The 24,556-nt window shown below is 45.6% G+C and overlaps 2 protein-coding genes across 8 annotated transcripts in view; one reads left to right on the top strand and one right to left on the bottom strand.

Annotated features, from left to right (window-relative positions):
* Positions 1–10,123, top strand: part of MTUS1 (microtubule associated scaffold protein 1) — a 172,172-nt gene extending 162,049 nt beyond the window's left edge. For all 7 annotated transcript variants that reach the window (XM_043559987.1, XM_043559960.1, XM_043559969.1 and 4 more), the window contains 3 exons: positions 2,665–2,781; positions 6,947–7,044; positions 7,803–10,123. In XM_043559987.1, the coding sequence (XP_043415922.1) occupies positions 2,665–2,781; positions 6,947–7,044; positions 7,803–8,016 (429 nt within the window). In that variant the 3' untranslated portion in view covers positions 8,017–10,123. The remainder of the gene's footprint in view (positions 1–2,664; positions 2,782–6,946; positions 7,045–7,802) is intronic.
* Positions 10,124–10,759: 636 nt separating this feature from the next.
* PDGFRL (platelet derived growth factor receptor like) overlaps positions 10,760–24,556 on the bottom strand; it is a 70,874-nt gene continuing 57,077 nt past the window's right edge. Inside the window, exons 3-6 of the mRNA XM_043560029.1 lie at positions 19,787–19,938; positions 15,178–15,471; positions 12,849–12,988; positions 10,760–11,212 (exon numbers count right to left, since the gene is read on the bottom strand). Of these exons, the coding sequence (XP_043415964.1) occupies positions 11,024–11,212; positions 12,849–12,988; positions 15,178–15,471; positions 19,787–19,938 (775 nt within the window). The 3' untranslated portion in view covers positions 10,760–11,023. The remainder of the gene's footprint in view (positions 11,213–12,848; positions 12,989–15,177; positions 15,472–19,786; positions 19,939–24,556) is intronic.

A 24,556-nucleotide genomic window follows, 5' to 3' on the forward strand; every position in this document is an offset into this window, starting at 1 on the left:
GCTCCAGGCTCTGAGCTGTCAACACAGAGCCTGATGCGGAGTTCAAACTCATGAGCCGTGAGATCATGATGTGAGCCAGTCAGCGCTCAACCCACTGAGCCACCCAGGTGCCCCCTTTAAAAAAAAAAAAAAGTAATACCCTTTTCAGTGTACAGTTCAGTGATTTGCAAGTTGTGCGTTGGTCACCATTATCTAATTACAGAACATTTTGTCTCCTCAAAAAGAAACCCTGTGCCCGTTCGCAGTCATTTCACCTTCCTCCCCCCACCCCCGAAACCCCCCAGCCCTAGGGAAACCCCAGACTTCTTTCTGTCTCCATGGAGTTTCCTACTCTGGAGGTTCATATAAATGGAATCGTGTTCTGTGTGGCCTTTTGTGTCTGGCTTCTTTCGCTCAGCTTATGTTGTCAAGGTTGATGCATATTGTAATCATACAGGCATTTCATCCTTTGCCTTGTTATGTCTCAGCAGTGGGTCATAGGGGTAATCCTCCCTTTCGAAAAGTACAGATTTATCTTGTAAGCTCAGCTTTCTCTTGGAACTTGTATCCCTACTCCCCTGCCCCCATCCTACTTTTGAGAATTTAAAAAATGTTTCCTGTTTCTGTCTTCGGTGCCACCGTTTTCATTCCATACATGTGTGCACGGAGCTGCAGGAAAAGTTATTTCCCACTTAGAATCTGCCGGCTCAAGAAGCACACGTGTGTGGGTCTCTCAGTGAACTCTTTTGCTGATGTCTCTGGGTACCCTCTTAGACATTTGAATGCAATTAGATGAGGTCATATTCAGTGCAGCTTCAAAGCTATTTATTCTGGAAGATTCTTGGACAAAGCAATGATTTAAAACAAAACACAACAAAAAATCTAGACTTAAATGCAGGCTGTAAACCTTACACAGGGTTCGAGGAGCAGATTTTTAAAGAGCTTCCTGGAAGTGCAGCAGCTTTTGAAAACTAATGGAAGCAGATTGAGGAAGGCGGGGTTATCTCCTGCCTCCCTGCTGTTGTGGGAGAGCACATTTGAGAAAGGGACAGGCGGGCAGAGAAGTGGGAGCAGGGCTCTGGATGCTCTAATTTTTAAAAATCAACAAAGTAGGGACACCTGGGTGGCTCACCAAGCTTCTGACTCTTGATTTCAGCTCAGGTCATGATCTCCTGGTTGGTGAGTTCAAGCCCCACATCAGGCTCTGCACTGACAGCACAGAACCTGCTTGGGATACTCTCTGTGTGTCTCTCTCTCTCTGCCTCTTCCCTGATCATCCTCTTTTTTTCTTTTTGAAAATAAAGAAACATAAAAAAATAAATTAAAAAATGACAGAGTAAATTACACTGTTTCCTTTTAACAAAAGATAGGATTTTCTATCTTCAGGGCAAAAAAAAAACAAAAACAAAAACAAAAAAAAAACAAAAACAAAAACAAAAACAACCCTCATATGTAAAAGGATGACAGTGTATGAGACTTAGGAAATTTTGGAAAGAGCTCTAGTGATACAGACCTGGGTGTGATCCCTGCCCCGGGAACTTTTTGGCTCTGGCACATTCCCAAAACGGGTTGCCTGGGTTGTGGAACTCACAGTCTCCTGTGTAGTGAAGTGTTTGAATAGGTAATCCCTGAAGATTCATTACCTGGTCTTCCCTAAGGATTGGTCCAGAGCATTAACCACTGCCCAGAAGGATAGTTTGGATGATCGACACCACTGATACTTGTCTAAGAAAGCCCCTCATTCATTCAACATGTGATCAATAGATCTTGCGCTGTTTGTTCGTATCAGACATTTTGGATGGTTCACTTGGATGTCCAGAAATAAAGCAAGGAGCCAGGATTCCACCTTAGTGGTGTGGTCTAAGAGAACATCTCCCCTTTTTTTACCTCGGACAGCATTTTATTTTATTTTTTAAAGTTTATTTATTTATTTTGAGAGAGAGAGAGAGAGGAGGGAGAGAGAGAAAGCAGGGGAGGGGCAGAGAGAGGGGGAGAGAGGGAGAATTCCAAGCAGGCTCCACACTGTCAGCGACAAGCCCAATTCAGGACTCGAACTCACGAACTGAGCCAAAGTCAGACACTCCATCAACTGAGCCACCCATCTTGGACAGCATTTTAATGGTGCATATTAAAATAGACAAAACGTGTAAAAGAGAAGTATGGCCAGGCGGGTATAATCCCATCATAATAAAAATCCAAAAGACTCAGAACATTATAGTTATTTTGTCGTTTTCCAGAGAGCACTATAAATAAACTGCCTTTTTATTCCTGATCTGTTGACTAACTTTGTTGAGAGAACAGCTGTTGCCTTTTTTCCCCTCCAAACACCAGGAAAGGGCTTGTAATGGCCTCATCCCTATTGACAGTCATTTTGTATTATAAGCAATGGTTTTTTTTTTCCTCTTCCAGTAAAATATTTTTCGATCTTAAGTTCCTGATAAATGAATTCTTGATAAATGAGTGAGATTTTCAAAGGTGAAACGTTTTCTTATGTTCTTAGAACCGAAGACTTTGGGCTTGTAGTTCTCTTTTCTTTTTACCTTTCTGTGAAGCAGCTGTAAGAAGGTAGAAATCTCTTGCTACCTGTTTGCTCAGGTTCTAAATCTCATCAAAGACTGGGTTAAGAATTTGAACACCTTGTGTTATGTGATGAGTCAAAGCTGTGCTCTGCTGTGTCTATTCCAGAAGAACCCTCAGATCATGTACCTGGAGCAAGAGTTAGAAAGCCTGAAAGCCGTGCTGGAGATCAAGAATGAAAAACTGCATCAGCAGGACGTCAAGTTAATGAAAATGGAGAAACTGGTATGTTTCTTTCAGAGTTTGACCCAATAGAACAATGTCTGTGGAATAGGAACTGGGCTCTGAACTACAACTGTGGAGTGGTTTTAACTGCTACTTACAGATACTTGGAAATGTGCACAAGGTAAAAGAAGGCACATTTCCTTCTGTGTGTTTGCTCCAGGCTTATGTATTGCTTCCTTTTGGAACTTTTTTTTTGCAAGGAACATGTAAAACAGAATTTGGGTCCTTGGAAAAGGCACAACAAACAAATTAGGCTTCCATTTCAAGTGGTCTGTGAATCTTAACCCACCTAAGAAGAATTTAAAAATATCGTAAAATCAGTACTTTAATAATCACCAACTCTGAGCTGGTGTCCTATGCCCGAAACAGATGACTATGTAAGTTAATCACATTAGGGCAATTCAGTTTGCTGTCTCGATTCTTCATCTTTGTCGTGAATTAGAATGTGATAAAAGAGCTGTACTCTAATGACATTAACTCGGTTGGACAAATGCAAGCCTTATGAAAAATATGAATGAAGCTTAGCTTGTGGCCTCTAGGACAGAGCCCTTATGTTAGCCAGTGACGAGTCCACAGCCACGAGGCCGTGTGTGAGCGGTGTGCCCAGGCCCGGAGCTCAGTGGCTGGTGGCCAGGAGTCTCACCAAGGGGGCAGGGTTTGGCAAGGCAGCTTACGTGGTCCCAGCCGTTGCGTACTTTGCTCTTGACTATCCCAGCTGCCTCACTGTGCTTGTCCCTTGTCCCCTAGTTATGAGTGACTCATTGTTGAGTGAGTGAGTGCCCAAACCGGCTCTGGACAGTAGGGAGCCTGGAGGTCACTCTTTGTTTGCTTTTTTGTTCATTTGGGTTTTGGTGTTTGGTTCAGTTTTCTTATAGAGACATCATTACATCTCTATTGAGGGAGTTGAGGGCGGAGCCCCTGTCTGGATCTACGGGCATTTTGAATTGCTGGGCAGTTTTGTTTTATGTTTTTTAATTTTTCTTTCTTTTTTCCCTTCCCTTCTTTCCTTCCTTTCCTTTCCTTCCATTCTTTACTTTTACGGATTTTAAAAATTTTTAATGTTTACTTCTGAGAGAGACAGAGTGTGAGCAGGGGAAGGGCAGAGAGAGAGGGAGACAGAATCCAAAGCAGACTCCAGGCTCTGAGCTGTCAGCACAGAGCCCGATGTGGGGCTCAAACTTACTGACCGGGAGATCATGACCTGAGCTGAATTCAGACACTTAACCGACTGAGCCACCCAGGTGTCTCAAGGTTGCTTTTTTGTTTTTGTTTTTGTTTTTTTTTTTTTAATTTTTTAACGTTTATTTATTTTTGAGACAGAGAGAGACAGAGTACGAAATGGGGGAGGGGAAGAGAGAGAGGGACACAGAATCAGAAGCAGGCTCCAGGCTCCGAGCCATCAGCCCAGAGCCCGACGCGGGGCTCAAACTCACGGACCGTGAGATCATGACCTGAGCCAAAGTCGGACGCTTAACCGACTGAGCCACCCAGGCGCCCCTGTTTTTGTTTTTTTTAAAGGAAGGAAAAAAGATCTCTTAGGGATTATTAACAGGGCCAACCTAGTATTTATACCAGTTCCTGCCAAAGGTCACCCTGTTGTGTCAAGCCTGATAACTCAGCTAATCTGGCAGTCATCGATGGTGCAGATAACCCTGTTAATAATTTGTTGCCCCATATGCTACCATGCATCAGAACTTGTCAAAATACCATATACATGAAAAACAGCCTCTACTGTAAAATTACCAGCACATTTTAATTTTTGTTGAGCCGTAAATATTTTTGTTTCTTGCCTTGCACAAGAGGGATCATGGTATTAGTTAGCATTGCCTACACATATGCAGAAGAATGAGTTAATAGAACAAGTAAACCCAGGGTTACTTTATTTACAAGCATACGTCAAAGATAGCATGGGTTCAATTTCAGACCACCACAATGCCAATATTGCAGTAAAGTGACTCAATTGAACTTTTTGGTTTCCCGGTGCATAGAAAAGTCTATTCATGTGCAATAGTGTTGTATCTTAAAAAAAAAAAAAAAAAAAGTGCACAGACCTTAATTAAAAGCATGCTAACCATTTAAGCTTCCAGTGAGTTGTAATCACAGGTCACCACAGCAAATGTGATAATATTGAAAAAGTTAGAAATATTCCCAGAATTACCAAAATATGACACAGAGACATTAAAATGAGTAAACGCTGTTGGACAAATGGCACCAATAGACTTGCTCGACACAGGTCGCCACACACCTTCAATTTGTATTTAAAAAAAAAAAAAAACACAGTTTCTGCAAAGCACAAAGAAGTGAAATACAATAAAATGAGGTATGTTTGTAAGCTCCAAACCTCTGTAGAAAATAAGACTCTCAGAAAACAAGGAGGCTTTGTCAGTAGGAAAGCTTCAGTATGAGAATGAATTCTGCCAGTGGTTAGCTGTGTGACGTCCCCATGGCTAGTTTCCTCTCATTCATTCATTCATTCATTCATTCATTCATTCATTCATTTATTATTTATTTAAACATGAAATTTATTGTCAAATTGGTTTCCACACAACACCCAATGTTCATCCCAACATGTGCCCTCCTCAATACCCATCACCCACCCCCCCCTCCCTCCCACCCCCTCATCAACCCTCAGTTTGTTCTCAGTTTTTAAGAGTCTCTTATGTTTTGGCTCCCTCCCTCTCTAACCTCTTTTTTGTCCCCCCCAGCCCTCCCGCATGGTCTTCTGTTAAGCTTCTCAGGATCCACATAAGAGTGAAAACATATGGTATCTGTCTTTCTCTATATGACTTATTTCACTTAGCATCACACTCTCCAAACCCTCTCCTTTAAAATGAGGGAATTGGGGTGCCTGAATGGCTCAGATGGTTAAGCATCCAACTTTGGCTCAGGTCATGATCTCATGGTTCATGAGTTGGAGACCTGCGTCAGGCTTTATGCTGACAGCTCAGAGCCTGAAGCCTGCTTCCCATTCTGTGTCTCCCTCTCTCTCAGCCCCTCTCCTGCTTGTGCTCTCTCACTAAAAAATAAACACTAAAAACAAATTTTAAAATAAATAAAATGAGGAATTGGATGCGATCATCTCATCAGGCCAGTCATGGCCCAGTCTCTAATTCGAGATTTCCCCACCTCATGTTTTATCTTGAAATCCTTTATAATTACTGGAAATTCCAAGGTTCTCTTTTTCTTACAAGAATCTAGTGTCATTTTTTTTTTTTTTTTTTTGGAAATTCCACCTGACTGGCTTGTCCTCACTGTTGATCTGGGTAATAGGAAACGTTAAGGACAATAGGACTCCCAACCAAGAAGTCATAATCAGAGTAGATTAGTCATGCACTACAAAGACAGGGATTAGAATTAATTGACAGAGCTGTGATCTCACCTCCTAAGCAAGTAATCAAATCTTACCTTTCGAAAGTAAATGGGATGTGATCAGCTCATCATCACGTTAAGTGATTAAATGGCTTCTGGGATTTTATGCTTTAATATCTCCACTGATCAATTCCTTTTCCTTGAAAGTTTAGCCCGGGCCAGGCCAGCAGGAGAACAAAATATCTCCAACTGAACTGAGGAGGGAGGCTTTCTCTAGTGTCCCTTCTCTCAACTGATGCTCTACAGAGCCTTGTGACTTACAGAGGTAAATGCCAGAGAGAGATTGGAAACCACATTTAAGGCCATAGAAAACACTGCCAAGAATTGTGAACTGTAGGCTTACTAGGAGTTTTCATCGAACATGGGGATTTTTTGTCTTCTGAATTGGCTGTGGGAAACTGTAGTGCCCTTGATAGACCCAGGCAGGCTGGCTGCTGTTTTCATTTCACCACCTGGAAACTTATGAAAGAGGCACAGCCCCCAGTGTTGCCCAGGGCAGGGCACCAATTCTCGGGGGGGCAATTCTAAAAACAGTATGACCTAGGACAAACCAGTTACCCATGGGTCTGTTAGTTTTCACGCGGCCTAGCTTACATTTTTTAAAAATACATATCCAGATGCTTTGTGTTGGCTGCCTTAGAATCTTTTCACAGCATGTCAGCGTACAGATATGTTAGTAGATCTTCAAACTACCTTAATGAAATCTCTCCAAGTGTGCTGGTGTCTGGAACGTGCCTCAGGGAACGAGTGGCTTTATTTTTAATGTAAAAATGTTGGCATTCTCGTTTACACCAAGGTGGACAACAACACAGCGTTGGTTGACAAACTGAAGCGATTCCAGCAGGAGAATGAGGAACTGAAAGCTCGGATGGACAAGCACATGGCAATTTCAAGGTAAAAATGGCCCTACTGTTCCCTACTGTTCCTGAGCTCCCACGTCCAGTGTTACGTTCTTACCGCACTCCACGCATGTACCTCTGGAAATGGGGTTGAAGTGTGTGGTTAAACAGGTACTGATTTCCATGTGGCAAGTAGGATTGGAGCCATGCATGCTTTTACCACAGTGGTGTGGACCGAATGGCTTGTCCCCTAAATAGGCAAGCCGTCCCCGAGACCCTTGGCTTATTGACTCTGAGAATGCTATCAGAGAAGGAGCATCCAAGAGTAGCTAGCAAACAGCCCCAAACAGGAGACAGTCCTAAGACATGGAGAAAGTTGTAGGAGGGTCACCTAGCCGACTATCAACTCGCCCCCAAACGTGCTCTTCCTTTGGCTCACGTGCCCAGCATTTCTTCACCAGCCAAAGCCCCCACATCTTGCAGCTCTGTGCAGGATTCCCTTTTGTTCCAAAGGGATTGTTTTGGGGGCTCAAATGGTAAGAATTTTTTCAGGGCACCTGGGTGGCTCAGTCGGTTGAGTGTCTGACTTCGGCTCAGGCCACGCTCTCATGGTTTGTGAGTTCAAGCCCCACATCAGGCTCTGCACTGACAGCATGGAGCCTGCTTGGGATTCTCTCTCTCCCTCTCTTTCTGCCCCTCCCCCAGTTGCATTCTCTCTCTCAAAAATAAACGTTTTTTTTAAATAGTAAGAATTTCTTCAAGTTACTTTTAACTTAGATTCACATGGTTTGTGGCTCTTTTTTTGTCTTCAAGGCAACTTTCCACTGAGCAGGCAGTTCTGCAGGAGTCCCTGGAGAAGGAGTCCAAAGTCAACAAGAGACTGTCCATGGAGAACGAGGAACTGCTGTGGAAGCTGCACAACGGGGACCTGTGCAGCCCTAAGAGGTCCCCCACGTCCGCCGCCATCCCCTTCCAGCCACCGAGGAACTCCGGCTCCTGCCCCAGCCCCAGCATCTCACCCAGATGACGCCTTCTGGAAGCTGGGAGACTGTCGGAAAGCATCTGTAACAGGTGTGCGGGACTGACCCTAACCACGCTCGACGGAGTGAGAGCTACAGTAGCGGACGTGTAGTAACCACGCTGGAACTGGAGAGTCGCCGCCCCCGAGGCTCCTTCTGAGACTGGAACACTCTGGAGGAAGACTTGGACCCCGTCCAAGAGCCCCCTCGCCAAAGACCTCAGAACGGATCCGCATGGACGGACGCTGTTGCACAAAGCACTTAAAGAACAAGAGGGTCTTGTTTGTTGCCTTTTTCACCTAAGCATAAGGCGGAAAGAAAACTCTCAGGGGCCTGTTAAGATAAAGATGTATAACCTTTATAATGTTCTTCACCGCGGACACCTTCTTGGGATTTGTGTTTTGGTCTGACTGGGGATGTGTGAGTGGAATGGATGCGGCAGACTGTCCCGTGTCTGATGCCACCTCCTTCGCTGTGTCCTGAAAGGCAGGTGCCACACACAGCTGGGTATGTACTAACCGAATGCTAGTCCGTGTATGCACTTCCGCAAAAGCCATAGAGGGATGAGCAGTAGTTGCTTGCATTAAGACTCTCTACCACCAACTTGGCTCAGCCCTTGACAGTGGGGAGCGGTAATGACACGACGAGCTGGGACTCGTCCACGTCCGTACAGCTCTCTGTCCTTCTGCGATAACTTGCTGGCAGTCTCTCAGTGTTCAGCCACGTCAGTTCAAACTAGCTAGATTTTTTCTGTGGGTTTTTAACTTCCCTCTGTAAACCTAACATTATACTACAATCTATTTTCTCAGGCTATGAGCAAATATAAGACCCTAATTTTTCTAAAAATCTGTATAAAGAAAAGGGGCAGGACCAGTGGGTTTGCTTCTGCCTTATTTTTACCTTGACCTGAGCTATCCCCACAGATTGTTGGCTCTCCCGTTGTCTTCATTTCTGCCCTCTTCCTCACACACACCCTCCCCCCCCAACTCCCCACCCCTCACCAGAGCCACAAAAGCAAACCTTCTACCTCCTACCTACTCTTCTCTGGGACAAGGAATAGGTTTTCCAGAGCCAGCTCATCATCAAGGTGCCAAAACCACTTTCCAAACAAACCAAGGCCTGGATGTGACAGTAAAAATGTTGGGAAACCCTAAAGAGAATGAAGAATAAGGCATTAGCTAGTAGAACGGAGTAAGGTAGGATTCAGTGCTTATGGCTAAGTAGGAGCAGCTGGTGCAGGGCAATGATGCACTTAATGCATTCTGGAAAGATAGTGCTAAGCTTCTGTGTCCTCTTGGAGGAATCCTCTGTCCTTGAGGTAGCAGAATGGTCAGTCAGTAGGTGGAAGATGTGATGTGTACAATGCCCTCCAAGCTGCAATTCAATTTCTTTTCAAAACTTATTACCTTCCCCAATTCTGATACTTTGGGGGGAAGTAGAAGGAAGAACTGTGGCTTTACCTCCCTGTCCCTGCATGTCAGTATTTACTAACCCGCGTTGCTGACGTCCAGTGGCTGTACAAGTAACTCCTGTAGTGTAAGAACAGATTCAGGATACTAGAGGTGGATATTTGAGTTGTCATCTACATGGATGCTACATAGCAAGCTGATATTCACGATGCATGCTTGTTTTTATTAGTGATTGTGTCTGAAGCCCTTAACCTCCAGCAGTGTATTATGTATGTTACCTTCCGTGTTTGCCTCTGATAAATGGGAATTTAGGCTCACTGCCATCTCCGGGAATAGCTCTCTGCTTGCCCTTCTGCGTTGTTTTCAATGCCATTAGCCAAAGTTGGGTTTGCCATCCATCTCCTAGGCATGGTAACTCTTGTGCTGTTCCCTGCTATCCTCCATACCATTTAGGTGTCTGGGGAAATCAATCTTACACAATTAATACAAAATGTCTTCAGAGAATGGGAGACAATAGGAGAGAAGATAGGAAACAAAACAGAACTTTAAGATTTTTTTTTTTTTTTCAAACCAAATGTTTCTCACGTAGGACAGAAAACGTTGGCACGTCATAAAAATAAGGATGTGTAAACCGTAGTTGTGCTCAGTTTGTAGTGATGGAAAGTGTATTTTACTTTGATCAAATAAATAATGCTGGAATATTCAACATAAGGATTGCGACGTCTGACCTACTCCACCCTCTGAAGCGTCACCCAGTTTTCAGCCCTTCTCAAGGTACCGGTGACAGTTCGTCTCCTCTTCAGCTGTGTCCCCAGGGGTTTCCAATGCAACCACCCAGTTGGTCATGGGCTGAAATCTGGCTCACAGAGCTAGACTCACAGGTAAGCTTCTCTGAATTCCCAGCTATGGGTACTGGAGAAACTGGAACTAACAATTTCTGCTGTATCAGGTAAGAAAATGAGAACAGTCACAGGGCAAATATTTTTGGAGGTAGTAAAAAAGCCTAAATGAAGCTGAATCTTCCTTGAATCAGAAATCTATATGGAAAGTTAAAGTTGTAAAAACACGTTTGGTTCTTACTGAATGACTCATCGAGAGCTAGTACTTTGGAGTGCAGCAGCCTAAAAAAGGGCAAGTTTGCCTCAGTTTTTGATACCTTCACATCATTTTGAATATATAGTTGAACCACATATCACTTAATTTTTAGATCTCCTGTGTTATGGAATAGAATCTTTGGTATTGACCCAAGCAGTGCCCCCAACAAATCCTTCAACCAAAAAACCGAACACTTAGCCCATTTTGTACCCAAACCTGCCCATTGAATAGAAATGAGTATACAAAGTTAACATCTATGCTTTTTTATTATAAAAAGTAGAAGTGCAGATACATAGGTAAGCAATCAAAATACATGCTTTCTGTCAGGAGTTAACACTATTAGACCGAATGACTTCCTTTGAGTTTGGACGTCTGGGTCTGACTCTCAGGGCAGGGGGCGGGGTTTGGCACTGAACGGCAGCCTCCGGCAAAGCAGGAGTCACCAGAACCCCAAAGCCGGCCATGTGCACAAATGAACTTGCCCTCAATTCATTATACTTCATTTTCCAAGTCAGGAAAACTCAACAGTGGTCGCTACTGTAGTCTCCCCTTGGAGATTCCGAGCAGTGCAAATGTAATACCCTACATCAGTGGTTGCAACGTCTTCAACTGTCAGGATGCTCTGGGAGATTCTTGTGGTGTGCCCCAGTTCTCTGTGGATCAGCCGCCAAGTGTCTTGAATTGTCACAGGCCTTTCATCCTGTTGAACAACACCCCCAAGCACTGTAGCACAAGCAATAGGCTGCTGTAAACAGGTCCCATTCACCCCACACCACTGGGGGGGGGGGAGGTTCTTGCCCAAACACCTTAAAGACTATTCGGTACATACAGCACAGGGGAGCTTTTACACTATATGCAAACACTACACTGTTTGGAATGCTTGTTTTGCTCCTAAGTTTCCACTTAAATTCTTTTGGAACCCCAAGAACATAGAACTGGTACTAGGCAAGAAACATGGATAAAAATGTCTGCTGCTCCCCCCTTCACATTGCCCACTCAATAGTTCTGGGACTATAGAATTTAAAGCCAGTTGGGGCACCTGGGTGGCTCAGTCGGTTAAGCGTCCGACTTCAGCTCAGGTCATGATCTCACAGTCTGTGAGTTTGAGCCCCACATCAGGCTCTGTGCTGACGGCTCAGAGCTTGGAGCCTGCTTCGGATGCTGTGTCTCCCTCTCTCTCTGCCCCTCCCCCACTCATGCTCAGTCTCTCTCCGTCTCAAAAATGAACAAAAACGTTAAAAAAATTTTTTTTAATAAAAATTAAAAAAAAAAGAATTTAAAGCCAGAAAAGCCTGACGCACTCACTGTGTAAGTAAATGAGAGCTCCCCATTGTTCAGATTTGGTGAAGCAAGAAGTACAAACAGCCAGGCCAAAGGACTCCAGTGGGAGCAAAGTTGTACCAAGAATGGATGCCACGATGCCCTGGATGATCTAAGTCCCTATTTCTAGAAAGTGAGATGGTCACTTTGGAGAAGCTGCACCCAACTATGGTGAGCCGAATGTTGTGTGTTTTGGATTTGCTGAACAGGATTGTAATATCACCAGTGTTAATAAATACACTTTCTGCTCATTACAAAAAACAAAACAAAAAACCAAAACACACTTCCATTGAAAATCATGGATGTCTTCAAAGTGTGACCACACTTTTTAAGAACAAGTACCTACTACCAGGAAAATATTTTTTCTCCAGGGAGACTTATTTTCCACCAATCACAGCCCCTGAGCCAGAAGTGTATTGGCTACTGAGTATGTCTTAGGAGGCCAAATCTTCTCTGGCAACGAAGGGATTATTCCATGTTGGTAGCAAAGCTGTTTATTTTAGCGAGCAAAACGGGCACGGAGGCTAAATGTGCGGCTGTTGCTCTTATGGAAAGTCTATTTTAAAATGATCTCTGGCCTCACGGCACCTTTTTGCCAGGGCCTAGGTTTATATGCCCACTTGGTGGATGTTCTCACCACGGGGCATAGCTCGTATAGGGAGCACACTCTGAGGGAGACGAGTTGGCCTCCAATTGACCCAGAAATGGGGGTGGAGAAAGAGGGAGCCCCCTCCTTTCTCTTTCAGGCTCTGTCCCTGCTTAAGGGTTATGAAGAAAAATAACATATAAAGAAGGTACACTGAACTGCCTAATGGAACCCACTTTTTTTTCCCTGTCCTTTAAAAGAGCCACTTGTAAATATTACTGGAACAGCTTAGAAAACAAGTAAAACCTGGCCCCTGATACAGTTTCACACACTTCTCACACTCGTTAAGTTATGACCTCTTCACCTGGGGGTGGGGTTGGAGGACAAAACTAAATTTACTGAGCTGGCTGAGAAGGGGCACAGCCCTTACCTTCTGTCCTGGATAGATCCACCTGAATTCCACCTCGACCTCAGGTTGCCCCAGGACGGTACAGAGGACGCTGATGTCATCCCCACTCCTCACTTTGTTTGAGGATGCCAAGATGGTTGTTGACGGAGGGCCTCTGGGAACTGGAAGGCAACCGGAGACAGGGAAAGTGAGAAAGAATCCACGGGGATGATGTTGAAGACAAACCTCGAGGCATATTCTGTTCTTGGAACTGAGCTCTAACATGTCTGCCTTCCTTCCAGCTTCCCAGCCGGCTTCAGGCCTAGACTATCCCATCACTTCTGGTTTCCGGTGAAGCCTCCTCTCCACACTGGCAGTCCAGAATGGGGTGCTCATCCAGAACCCCCAGGCCCAGCCATTACATTTATGTTAAAGGAGGCGGCTAAAAGTTGTGGGAATAAGGGGAATAAAGAAGTTGAGGGAGAAGAAGGTGCTTGGGGACAGAGTGAGCAGAACATAGAGAAGGCTGGCGGGAAGGAGGGCGGCTGAAGGAGTGAAAAGGACCAGACAGGTGTGTGGCTGTCCATCCTCAGAAGGAAAAGGAGCAAGTCTGAATCTAACGAAAAAGGATGTTTGGAGGAAAGGTACAACTACTGCCATCTGCTTGCTTTACTTGACAGCATTTTAGAAACACGGGGGTCAGTTCACTTAAATAATTTTGATGGCGGCCTTGAGCAAGCCAATGGGCTAGGAGCAGGGGCTACAGCAGCGAACAGCACAGACATGGTCTCTGAGCCCTTGGGGACCTCTGTTCATGGTCTGAAGGAGGCAGACACTAAACAGTTGGCTAGTTAATGTTCAACTTGGGTTGTACTATGAAGAAGACCAGCATGTTCTGCAAGTTCAGAGTAGCCTGAAAAGCAAGAATGGCTTCCTTGAGGGAACAATGTTTGAACTAAAACCTGAAGGGTGAGCTTGCCAGGCACGGAGGGAGAAGCAGGAAGTCACCTGGGGAATCACTGTGTGAGCTTCGGCTGTGAGGTAGACCAAGGCCAGGCAGGCTGTGGAGCAGGGCAGAGGGCCGAGGGCACCTCAGCCCACATGGAAGATTCTGACTAGAGTTCTAAGAAAAGTGGGAACCCAGGGGTACCTGGGTGGCTCACTCAGTTAAGCGTCCGACCTCGGCTCAGGTCATGACCTCACAGTTGGTGAGTTCGAGCCCAGCATCAGGTTCTGTGCTGACAGCTCGGAGCCTGCTTCGGATTCTGTGTCTCCCTCTCTCTCTCTGCCCCTCTGCCCCTCCCCTGCTTGTACTCTGTTTCTCTCTCTGTCTCAAAAATAAACATTAAAATGATCACATTAAAAACAGTTCAATGTTTAATGGAGAGATTTGAGCATACTTCAATCCCTTCAAAAAGTGGGGAGTTAGGCCAATCGGAAGAGACTGAATTTACACATCCATGGGATTTTCCAGGAGCCCTCGGCATGGAGAAAGGGTACAAGTATGTGCTCTAGGGAGGTATTTCCCTGGACAGTGGGAAGACAACAGGCGGGCAAAGACTTGAGGGCACGGGCAGAGAGCATAGCCATGTCGAGTCCTGGACCCCAAGCAGGGTGGGTGGGGAGGGCGGGAGAGCAGAGGGGAACCCAGGGGTGGACGGCAAAGATGAGGACAGACACACAGGAGTCAGTGAACACTGAGCAACAATCTGGGCAAGGATGAGGTCATTCATCAAGTTGGTGTCTGACTCAGTGAGTGATTCTCAAGTCGGAGCAGGTGGAGCTGTGGGCAGGCTGAAGGTGCGGCTGAGGGAGGGAGGGGTGCCTGAGGTGGAGGGTCGAGGCAGTCAGTGAACTAGGTGGATGAGCTCCAAGTGGATGTCGACGTCACCCAGTGACAAGGAGGACAATGAGCTAATGAGGGGAATGAATGGAAAGGAGAAGAAAAAGCTGGTGGAGCCACGAGACTCGGAGGAGCAGAGGTTCCTAAGAGCAAATGAGAGAACGAGGGTGAGGAAGGGGGAAGAGACACAAGAAGAGCTTGACCTTCAGTTGGCGAGGGATGGTGCTCTTAGGAGACCACAGATTTGGGTCACAACAAAGAGGATGCTCTCATCACAGAAGATGTTCTAAGAGGCTGGAAGAACTGGAGAATTGCTGATACATCACACAGATATAGTACTAGAGCGAGCAATGGGTGAAGGGAGTCAAGGGGTGTTAGCTCAGGGTCACAGGCAGTTCTAGAAATGGCAGTGCAGTAGAGGAGCCTTTAAGAACAGCATTCTGTGCCTCCTGATTTCCATCCATAGTTTGGAAGAGCAGTGCCTGAGACGGGCCAGCTGGAAGAGACTGAAGTCTAGGGCAGGCTTACCTTCCACATACAGTAGTTGGTACTTGACTGAGATCTGAGACTTGCCCCCAGCCTCCGCCTTGCAGTAGACCACCCCCTGGTGGTCGGAATGAGGTTGCAGATACACAAAGCCCCTCTTCATGTCGTAAACAATGTCTGTCCCATTGGCTGGGATTTCCTTGGCAGGAAACTCCCTGTGGAGGGTGACTCTGGCCGACGGGACAGTCACTCGACAAGGAACCACAGCCTGCCTGTCCGGGTTCAGGTAGACAACATCAAAGTAACTGGGAGAAGGTACAAAGAGTTCTCCTTTCTCTGCGAAGAGAAAGACAGAGGTTTGTTTTTTCTGGAGAAACAAGGTAAGAGCGCTTGAAGAATGTTTACATTCTACGGGCACAGAGAGGGGACTGGCAATATACTCAGATACTGAGTCTTTTCGCATAGAAAAAGCTACTCTTCAATGCTTTTCCTTTTTTGTAGAAAAAGATTTTACTTCCCATCTCCTTAAAGGCAACAAAAAGGTATTAGTTGAAGCCCAAATCAGGCCCATGAATTACCCCAATAAGGAAGCAGGGAAGGAGACGGGTTTCCTTAGGTTAAGAGCAGTTTTAAAACCTGTGAGCAGGGGCACCTGAGTGGCTCAGTCAGCTGAGCCTCCAACTTCGGCTCAGGTCAGCGATCGCATGGTTCCTGAGTTCAAGCCCCGCGGCAGCACCATCGGGGCTCAGTGCTTGCAGCACAGACCCTGCTTTGGATCCTCTGTCCCCCTCCCTCTGCCCCTCCCTGGCTTGCTCTCTCAAAAACAAATCAACATTTAAAAAAAAAACAAAACCTTGTGAACAATTTGCTGTGTCTCTGGAGAAGCCCCAAAGCCTGTACTCAGTCACTGGAACAGTTCTCCAGCACAGCAGAGCCTCTGGGAGGCCCGGGTCACTGAGGGCACTGGTACCCTCACCTGTCCTTACAGCCCAGAGGACGGTGTTCCTGCCACAGCTAATAGAGAATTAAGGAAGGACAGATGAGGGGCCCAGTGGCCTCAGGTTCTGAATTCTGCTTGTCTCACTCTGGGCTGGGGAATTCAGTCCGTTTCTTACATCCTCCAGTTTCCCCTGAAATCATTATCCCTATACCTTAAGTTCTAGATGATGGCACTGGCTCTTACAGAAGTGAGAGAAACGAGGACTGGGTTGCCCACACATTCATTCCTCAGGATGCTCAAGGGACTGTGGGTTAGAGTTTTTTTTTTTTTTTTAATTTTCTTTTGGCATGGCACGTTGAATCCTCTGTGTTCTGGATGCTAGTGTGAGGGAATGCTACAGGAATTGCTAAGAGAAATCTTTGAACTTGATCATACCCCAACATTTAATTGTTTCCTATGTTTTTCCCACAACGTTCCTGATACAAATCATTATTCCTGGCTTTTTCCTTCACCAGCCCTCTTTGTGCCACATTCATGTGCTGTTTTAGGTTGGTGACCTATTCTCAGACACAACATCAAATGTCTCCGTGGGCCAAGATTTCTTTGGCTGGGAGTGCCAAATTCACTGACATGGAGGTCCTTCCCCGGCTCTGAGATCAAGGAGTATGCCATGGCTCAGGGAACCTCCATCTTCTGCAAGGCTTTCTATCAGGCTGGGTGATGTGCGCCACATTCATGATAGATTGACTTTCAGGCTTAGTTAAGAGGCACCTTGGTCAATGTTGTTTCTAACACCCATGTGTTCACACAGAGTAAGTCTACATGGCCTTGGATGGGTCAACTTAATCTCTGCTTCCACATCCCCATTTGGAGAGAACAGAATCTCTAGGACTAAAGACAGCTTTTGAACAAAAGCCCTTCAGGAATTTCTGATTCTAAGATTTAGAAGTAACTTTTCTTTTGTTTTACAGAGGAAACTGAACCAATAAACAAAACCAGTAGATTAAGTGAACAATCCAAATTCTAGAACACAAAAATGTGGTCTTACTTCTTGTTACTGTAAAACAATCTTTGAAAGAAGTGACCTCACCAGTTGCTTTAACAGAAAAAAAAAAAAAATTCGTAAGCAGATTCCATCTACCAACAACAAAAAACTTTACTGAAGTTCATTTAAAAAAATTTAGAGGGGCACCTGGGTGGCGCAGTCGGTTAAGCGTCCGACTTCAGCCAGGTCACGATCTCACGGTCCGTGAGTTCGAGCCCCGCGTCAGGCTCTGGGCTGATGGCTCGGAGCCTGGAGCCTGTTTCCGATTCTGTGTCTCCCTCTCTCTCTGCCCCACCCCCGTTCATGCTCTGTCTCTCTCTGTCCCAAAAATAAATAAATGTTGAAAAAAAAATTTAAAAAAAAATTTAGAGTACACATGCCTCCTGCAAACATGTTTGTATGTATTCAAGTCAATGCTAAGCGTTACTTTAAGAAAACTAAGCACATGGAAATTTAGATTTCAAAAAAAAAAATCAAATAGGCTACAAAGTCCAAATTTCAACAAGCCCCATATTTAGTAAAATGCTCATTAATGTGGTTTCATTACATACGATCATTGGAGCCCAAGCCTTTTGCTATGAGAAAGCTCTACTGCCAGTAGTGTTCTCCTCCTTGATCTGGATGGTAGTTAATATGTGCATTCATTTGAGGTTAATTTACTTATGACTTGTGTAGTTTTCTTTGTATATATTATACTTCAATAAAAAGAAAAACCTTCTGAGAGCCTCTCGGATAAAGAGTCATTATAATATGTGGCAGTTGCTTAATCAAAAACCACGCAAATTAACAACAGTCGAAAAGAGGCTTCACGGTGTTTGCAACCAAACTCTGGGAAACCTACAAACATAATGAATGCCAGACGTTTCTCTATGTGGGTCGTGGGGAAGCATATGTTCTGAAAGAATCGGAGCCAGGAGCAGGAGGCTCAGCTTCCGAAACAGCTCATCTTGGTTTTGCAAACCCACCCATGCCTGAGGAGACAAATGCTAAACCCTGGACTGAAAATCCAACTGGCCTCTTGGCTTGCTATTGAGAAAAGAGAAAATGATACAACACATTAGGTCATGCCCCTTTTTGATCCAAGTTTCTTCACAATTGAAGTAAATAGTTTGGTAAATATTTTAGCCTTCCTTTGATTCCCTAAAGAGCTGCCCATAAATTAAGAACGAGGACCTAGCTCCAAAACTCAAAGAGAGCTCTTTAACCCTCATGGGGCATTCGACTCAAGCGAAGTCTTCAGTTCAAACTTTCAATTCAAAATCCAATCTTTTAGAAGGACACGATAGTGCTAATCATGGCAAAGAATCTTGAATCTGCAGTGTGAAATAGGGTATCAGTCCTTGTCCAGAAAAACAGGCTCTAAAGGCACATGAGCAAGTCTGTGCAACACATTCCAGAATGAGGATCAGAAGGGATTACCTATGAACAACTGTTAGCCATTCGCCTGACAACACCAGTGATGCTAGCTAGTGTCTTTCTCCCTGTCTATCAATCTACCCACCACCTTGTCCTAGAAACAGATTAGGGCAGTAAGAACATAAGATCCCAGGTCAGAAAAACAGGGACTGACTCTTTACTCCCCGTTACCAGTCATGGAACCCTGACCAAGTCACCTTGCCCTTCAAGGTCTCAGCGTCAGCATCATTATTGCTAAAACAGAGATGGTCAAGTAGCTTCTACTTAGTTCCTAGGGGTGTGGTAAAAATGAAACGAGATACATGTGACTCCAACACGGTAGAGTGCTCTGCTAATGCATCTTCTGGCTGGAGAGGAGCTGTGTGGGTGGGATGGGGGGAGACATTCGAGATTTTGCTAGCATTCATTAATGGCCAGCGCAGAAGATCATTTGGGTCCTAGGCCTAAGTCACTGTAGGTCCGAAAGGCGGAGGGAGTCAGGATGTAGACAGCGCTCATGAGAGCCCCTGCCTGGACACGAAGCAAGCATTGTGCATTTTTAGGCCCTTCACTCAGCGCAGGGATCGGGGCTGGAGCCACAAAGCCCACAGGCTTTGGGAATCGTGCCCCCAAAACTTCAGCTCACAGTACGCTAAGAACAAATACGAGGAGGCCTTTAGCGAAGCATCGTACAGCCATGGAGGCTCTAGAGAGGTCATCATGGGCCCTGAGAGCACAGTGACTACACGTGCACAGCAATGTTGTCCAGTAGAGCTTTTTGTAATGACGGACGTGGTCCCTGTCTGCAACGTCCAGGAGAGCCACGAGCCGCATGTGGCAATGGAGCACGTGAAACAGGGCGAGTGGCCCTCAGAAAGTGAGTTTTAAGGGGTTTAATTTTAAACCATTTTCACTTAAATGTAAATAGTCACACATGCCTAGGGGCTGCCATATTGGCCAACGTAGGTACAGACTCAGGAATCAGCCCGGGTTCGAATCCTAGAACCACCACTTACCTGTGTGACCCTAAGGAGGTATTTCATTTCGCTAAAACTCTACTTCCCAACGAATACAAGAGAAATGACAGGAGTGCTTCCCCTGGAGGGTCACTGGGGAGACTTACACGAAATAACGGACATAAACTGACAGAGCCTGGCACACAGGGAGCGCTCTGATCATCACTATTAGGTACTCGGCACCCAGTTGGAACCTGTACCTCTGGGCCAAGTCCAGAATACCGAAGCGTCCCACCGACACGCCCAACGGTTTACCTGTAAAAAAGATGTAGGTGGAGCCGGTTTTGGTCTCGTCCTTCCTGCAGACGTAGCCCTGGCAGAGCTGTCCCCAGCAGCTAAACTCGCCCGTGTCCGCGGCCGTGGAGTTGACCAGAGTCAGCTGGCCATAGCGCTCGTGCTGCCTCACGCTGTCAATGGAAGCGAAGCCAGCTCACGCGGGGGGGCCCCCAGCAGGTGCTCTCCCCTCTGCTGTTCCCCACCGCAAATCCCCCTGGCTCTGTGGGCTGGCCTCTCTCAAGCGGCACAAACTAGTAACAGCATGTTTGGGGGAAAAGTGTGTGGAAGGGTAGGGGGTCGTCAGAGAGAGAAGCTTCTAAAAGGAAGACATGACGTTTACATTTTATAACGAGAGGGGATTCTCTTCCACTTCAGTGCCAGAGTTTCCCTAAGTAAAATCACTGGTCCATTAGCAACGCAGCCACAGAAAGTCAGCCAAAGAGTCTTTGCTCCTAATGAACGCACTTAAAGAGCAGTCAACATGAATGAAAGCACACACTGTGGGCCACTGTGAAAATCTCTTGGATCAATAAAGAGAAGGTTCTGAACATAAGCTTGGGATCTTTGAGATGCCACATTTCATAATAAAAATGCAAACTTTCAGGGCTCCTGGGTGGCTCAGTCACTTAAGCATTTGACTTTGGCTTAGGTCATGATCTCACGGTTCATGGGTTGGAAACCCGTGTTGGGCTCTGTGCTGATAGCTCAGAGCCTGGAGCCTGCTTCGAATTCTGTGTCTCCCTCTCTCTCTGCCCCTCTCCCCGACTCTCCCTCTCTCTCCCCAAAATAAATAAACATTAAAAAATAAATAAATAGGGGTGCCTGGGTGGCTCAGTCGGTTAAGCGGCCGACTTCAGCTCAGGTCGTGATCTCACGGTCCGTAAGTTCGAGCCCCGCGTCGGGCTCTGTGCTGACAGCTCAGAACCTGGAGCCTGTTTCAGATTCTGTGTCTCCCTCTCTCTGACCCTCCCCTGTTCATGCTCTGTCTCTCCCTGTCTCAAAAATAAATAAAACGTTAAAAAAAATTTTTTTTTAATAAAATAAATAAATAAATAAATAAATAAATAAAAACTTTAGGGGAAAAATGCTTGGTTGCTAAGATTTACTAAGCCCCAGTTATGCAGCCCACCTCTGGTACAGTGCTTAGAACGTTTGAGCATTTAACTTTCCTCTGACCTCACACTATTATTTCTACTTATATTTTCTCATTTTGCAACTCTTGCATTTTTAGCTTGTTCATGTGAATATATTTGCAAACTGCTTCAGTTCCTTCTGGAATAAGGAGAGACATAAATATTAATATTGAACTCTATCACTAGCTGATGATAATGGTGATTCAGTGTATTATGTTGTGACAGGAATCCAGATGTATCATCAACGGGAGACATATTCCCCTGTGGCTTATGAGCCTCTGCATGTGGGCATGCCAATATAAATGGTTTTAATCCAAGGATGCATCTCAAATAGCCAAATGGCTCACCCCTCTGAGATCCACATACTTTTGTGACGTAGCTGAAACTCTCCTGTTGTGCTTTGCAACACCGTCAGTGAGGTAGCCACACTAAATTTAGCACACAACCAATGTCTGGTTGGTTGATCCTCAACACAGCCCTGTTCTGGTTCACCGCTGAATAGCTGCTTTCCCCACCAGGGCCTCTGTACTCCCACACCATCAACTACCTCCTTTCAAGGGAACGGAAATCTCTCCCCCTTCAGGAAGCTTTTAATTAGAATCAACTCTCGCTTTCTCCTAATGACGTAATTAGCCCCCTTGTTCTCTATCCCTCGGATACCCATGGCTTCCTGTTATTACAATGGATGGCAAAAACTCTGAGGGCGGGGACTGGGCCATATTTGTTTTATATTCCCTCAGCAACAAATCTGTGCACAGTACACAGTAAAGATTCCCTAGAAATGAGTGGAGTGAAATTGAGTTGAACCACAGGGTTGGAAGTGGAAGGAACCTTAAAGAGAAGGCACCCATCCAGTGATGTGTGGGAAAAGAAGAAAAAGGCGTCCAGCTCTCAGCACTGCAGATGAAGAAACTGAGTCTCAGAAAGAAGTGACTTCCCTGAGACCCACAGCTAGTGGACGCTGAGTCAATTACTTAAGTGAGTAAAGTATGTACTCATCAGAGAAGCAAACACATGTAAAGTTCTGCATGCCATAACAAATTCATTGCATTCTTCTAACGGTGGCTTAATTGCACATAATTGCAGTAATTACTAGTAGTAATTATTGTGAATACCACTACAACAATGACACATAATACATACCCCACAGCGGAGATAGCACAGCAAATAAAAAACAGTGGACCTCAAGGACATTACAGTCCAGGTAGGTAGTTAGAACTAATATACACGAAAGGATCAGAGAATAAGTAAACGAGGACAATAGGAATTCTGAAAAGGGATTTATCCCCGTGGGTTGAAGAGGCTGAAGGCAGCTTTGGGGAGGAAGTGAGACACGCCGGACCTTTAAAGGCGGGGGTGGAGAGGCAGGGGCAGTGAGCTCACTTGCTCAGGAAACTACAGTCCCGGGAGGGCTGGGACCAACCTGGTCTGCTCCTCTTGCTGCACCCCCACGGCCTGAGTGCGTGGTGGGTGGAAGGCACTCAATACCCATTTGAGGATTTAACGTATTCGCCACAGAGGACACAGAGGGAGGGGGTTGGGAGTCACGGGGCATTTGGTTGAGAACAGGCAGCAGGGACCACCCTCAGGTGTGGAGGTGGGAAGTGACGGCACCTTAGCCAGCGCATGAGGTGGGCGAGGGAGAGGCAGGAGGAAGAGGGGGAGACTGAGAGCCTGTTCCTGTGATGAACGGCGCGGCCAGTGCTGGGGCCGGGCCGGGTGCTGGCAGAGGAACAGAACCAAATTTAAGGCATGTTTTTCTGGGGGACATTTATGACAGACTGGGTATAAGAGGTGGAAGAAAGAGATATATCAGTAATGACCACTCAATTTGTATTTCTGTGTGTTAGAAAGACTGGGGCTTTAACCAACCGAGACGGAATCACTGAGAAGAGAGAGGAGACTAGGGCAGGCAAAATAATAGAGCCACCATTGAAGACTTTGAATTTGTGATGAAATGTGGGTCACCGAAGTGTGGATGCCAGTTGATGTGGCACTTGGAAACACAGGCTGAGTCACAGAGGAGATAAAACAGCGCTAGATTTGTATTTGGGGGAGTCATCTACAAAGGAGTAAGAGGAGAAGCTAAAAGAAAGAATGAACTCAACAAGGGAAAGCATAGAGAAGAAGAGAAGTTTGAGGACAAAATCTAGAGCAAACTAGAGTCCACCAGGGCAAGAAAAGGTAGACAGAGGACAGAAGAATCAGGAAAAGGTATCATCAAAAAGGAAGATTCAAGAAACAGATGCTCGAAAGCATCAGATACCTTTACAAGAGATTCCTGCCCCTCCCCCCCCCACTTCATTTGGCAGAATGAAAGTGTTTGGCAATGACCAAAAATGTAATTTCAATTGTGAGGATACAGCCGGCTTTCAGCAGATAAAAAAATAGAAAGGTGGAAAGAAAATGGAGGTGGATGTCTTCCTAGGTGTACCAAAATATCTGACCACATTCCCTATAGAGCTCAGAACTGGGGTACAAAATCAGCATTTAATTGATCAACGTATCAAGCACCTTCCGTGGACCCAACATTTGCTAGCATCATAGTGATAGAAAGTATTAGATGCCATTCCTACTAGGAAAGTAATTGGGCACAAAGAAATTTAGCACTTGGGAATAACCCTACCACCATGAAATCTGCACGCTGTATCTTTAGCAGGATTGGGGGTGGAAGGAAGGAAATGCACTGGAAAACATTTCTGGATTTTTCCACCCCCTCTTGTATGCAAACAATATAAAACAGGAAACAAATTATTTAGTAGGATTACAGTTTAAATGCCTGGATTTAAAATGTCCATTTCTTCTAATGGTCTCACATAGTCCCAGCAGCGGTTCCCCCAAAGGGGTGGACTATGACCTAAGGCCTCTGGGGGCAGAGTCTGCAGGACGAAGTGGAGACAAGGACTCAATGAGCCCTGCAAAGCCCTGGGAGACCCTTCGTCCAAGTACTGTCCCCTTTTCTTGCAACACTTAACAAATCCCCAGAACAGTGGATGGTGTAAAGTTTGAGTGGAGCAAAAAGGTGCTGTGACCAAGTGCCCCCCAAAAGTATATTTAAGATTAAGTAGAATTTACACTAATTGGCTCAGCTTAGGTCTTTCTCTTCCAAACATGCACTTCCAGACCTGACCCACAGTGAGCTCAGTGAAGGACAAGTCAACATTTCAAAGAGTATTCAAAATTTAGAACTATGTATGTGTGTGCATCATGTGCGTATGTCTTCCGGGGAGGTCCCGTGGCCTTTACACACAGTCCATTCCCATCAATGGAGGCTCGAAGCTTCGAGCATGTTGCCCATCCTACTCTCTTCTGGAGGGGTAGGTAGGGACGCTATATCATGGGATGGCATAGAGGAGGAGGTTGACAGCTCTCAAACTTAGGGACCACTGTTGATCTCACCTGGGGCAGTGACCAGGTAAGGGTGGTAGGGTCTATGCTCCTATCCTTTCCCTAGACCCTACAAGCCAAGGGCAGGAGGTAAGCCCTTGATTACAAAATAACTAGTCACCGGTCCCATAAATACTTAATGAGCAGAAGTTAAATGGGAGATTCTGAAGTGCACAGTAAGAGACACAATGATACTTAAGTAGTGTGCTTCTCTCAAGTTCCCTCTATA

Source organism: Prionailurus bengalensis, chromosome B1, assembly GCF_016509475.1.
Source record: "Prionailurus bengalensis isolate Pbe53 chromosome B1, Fcat_Pben_1.1_paternal_pri, whole genome shotgun sequence".
Classification (NCBI taxonomy): domain Eukaryota; kingdom Metazoa; phylum Chordata; class Mammalia; order Carnivora; family Felidae; genus Prionailurus; species Prionailurus bengalensis.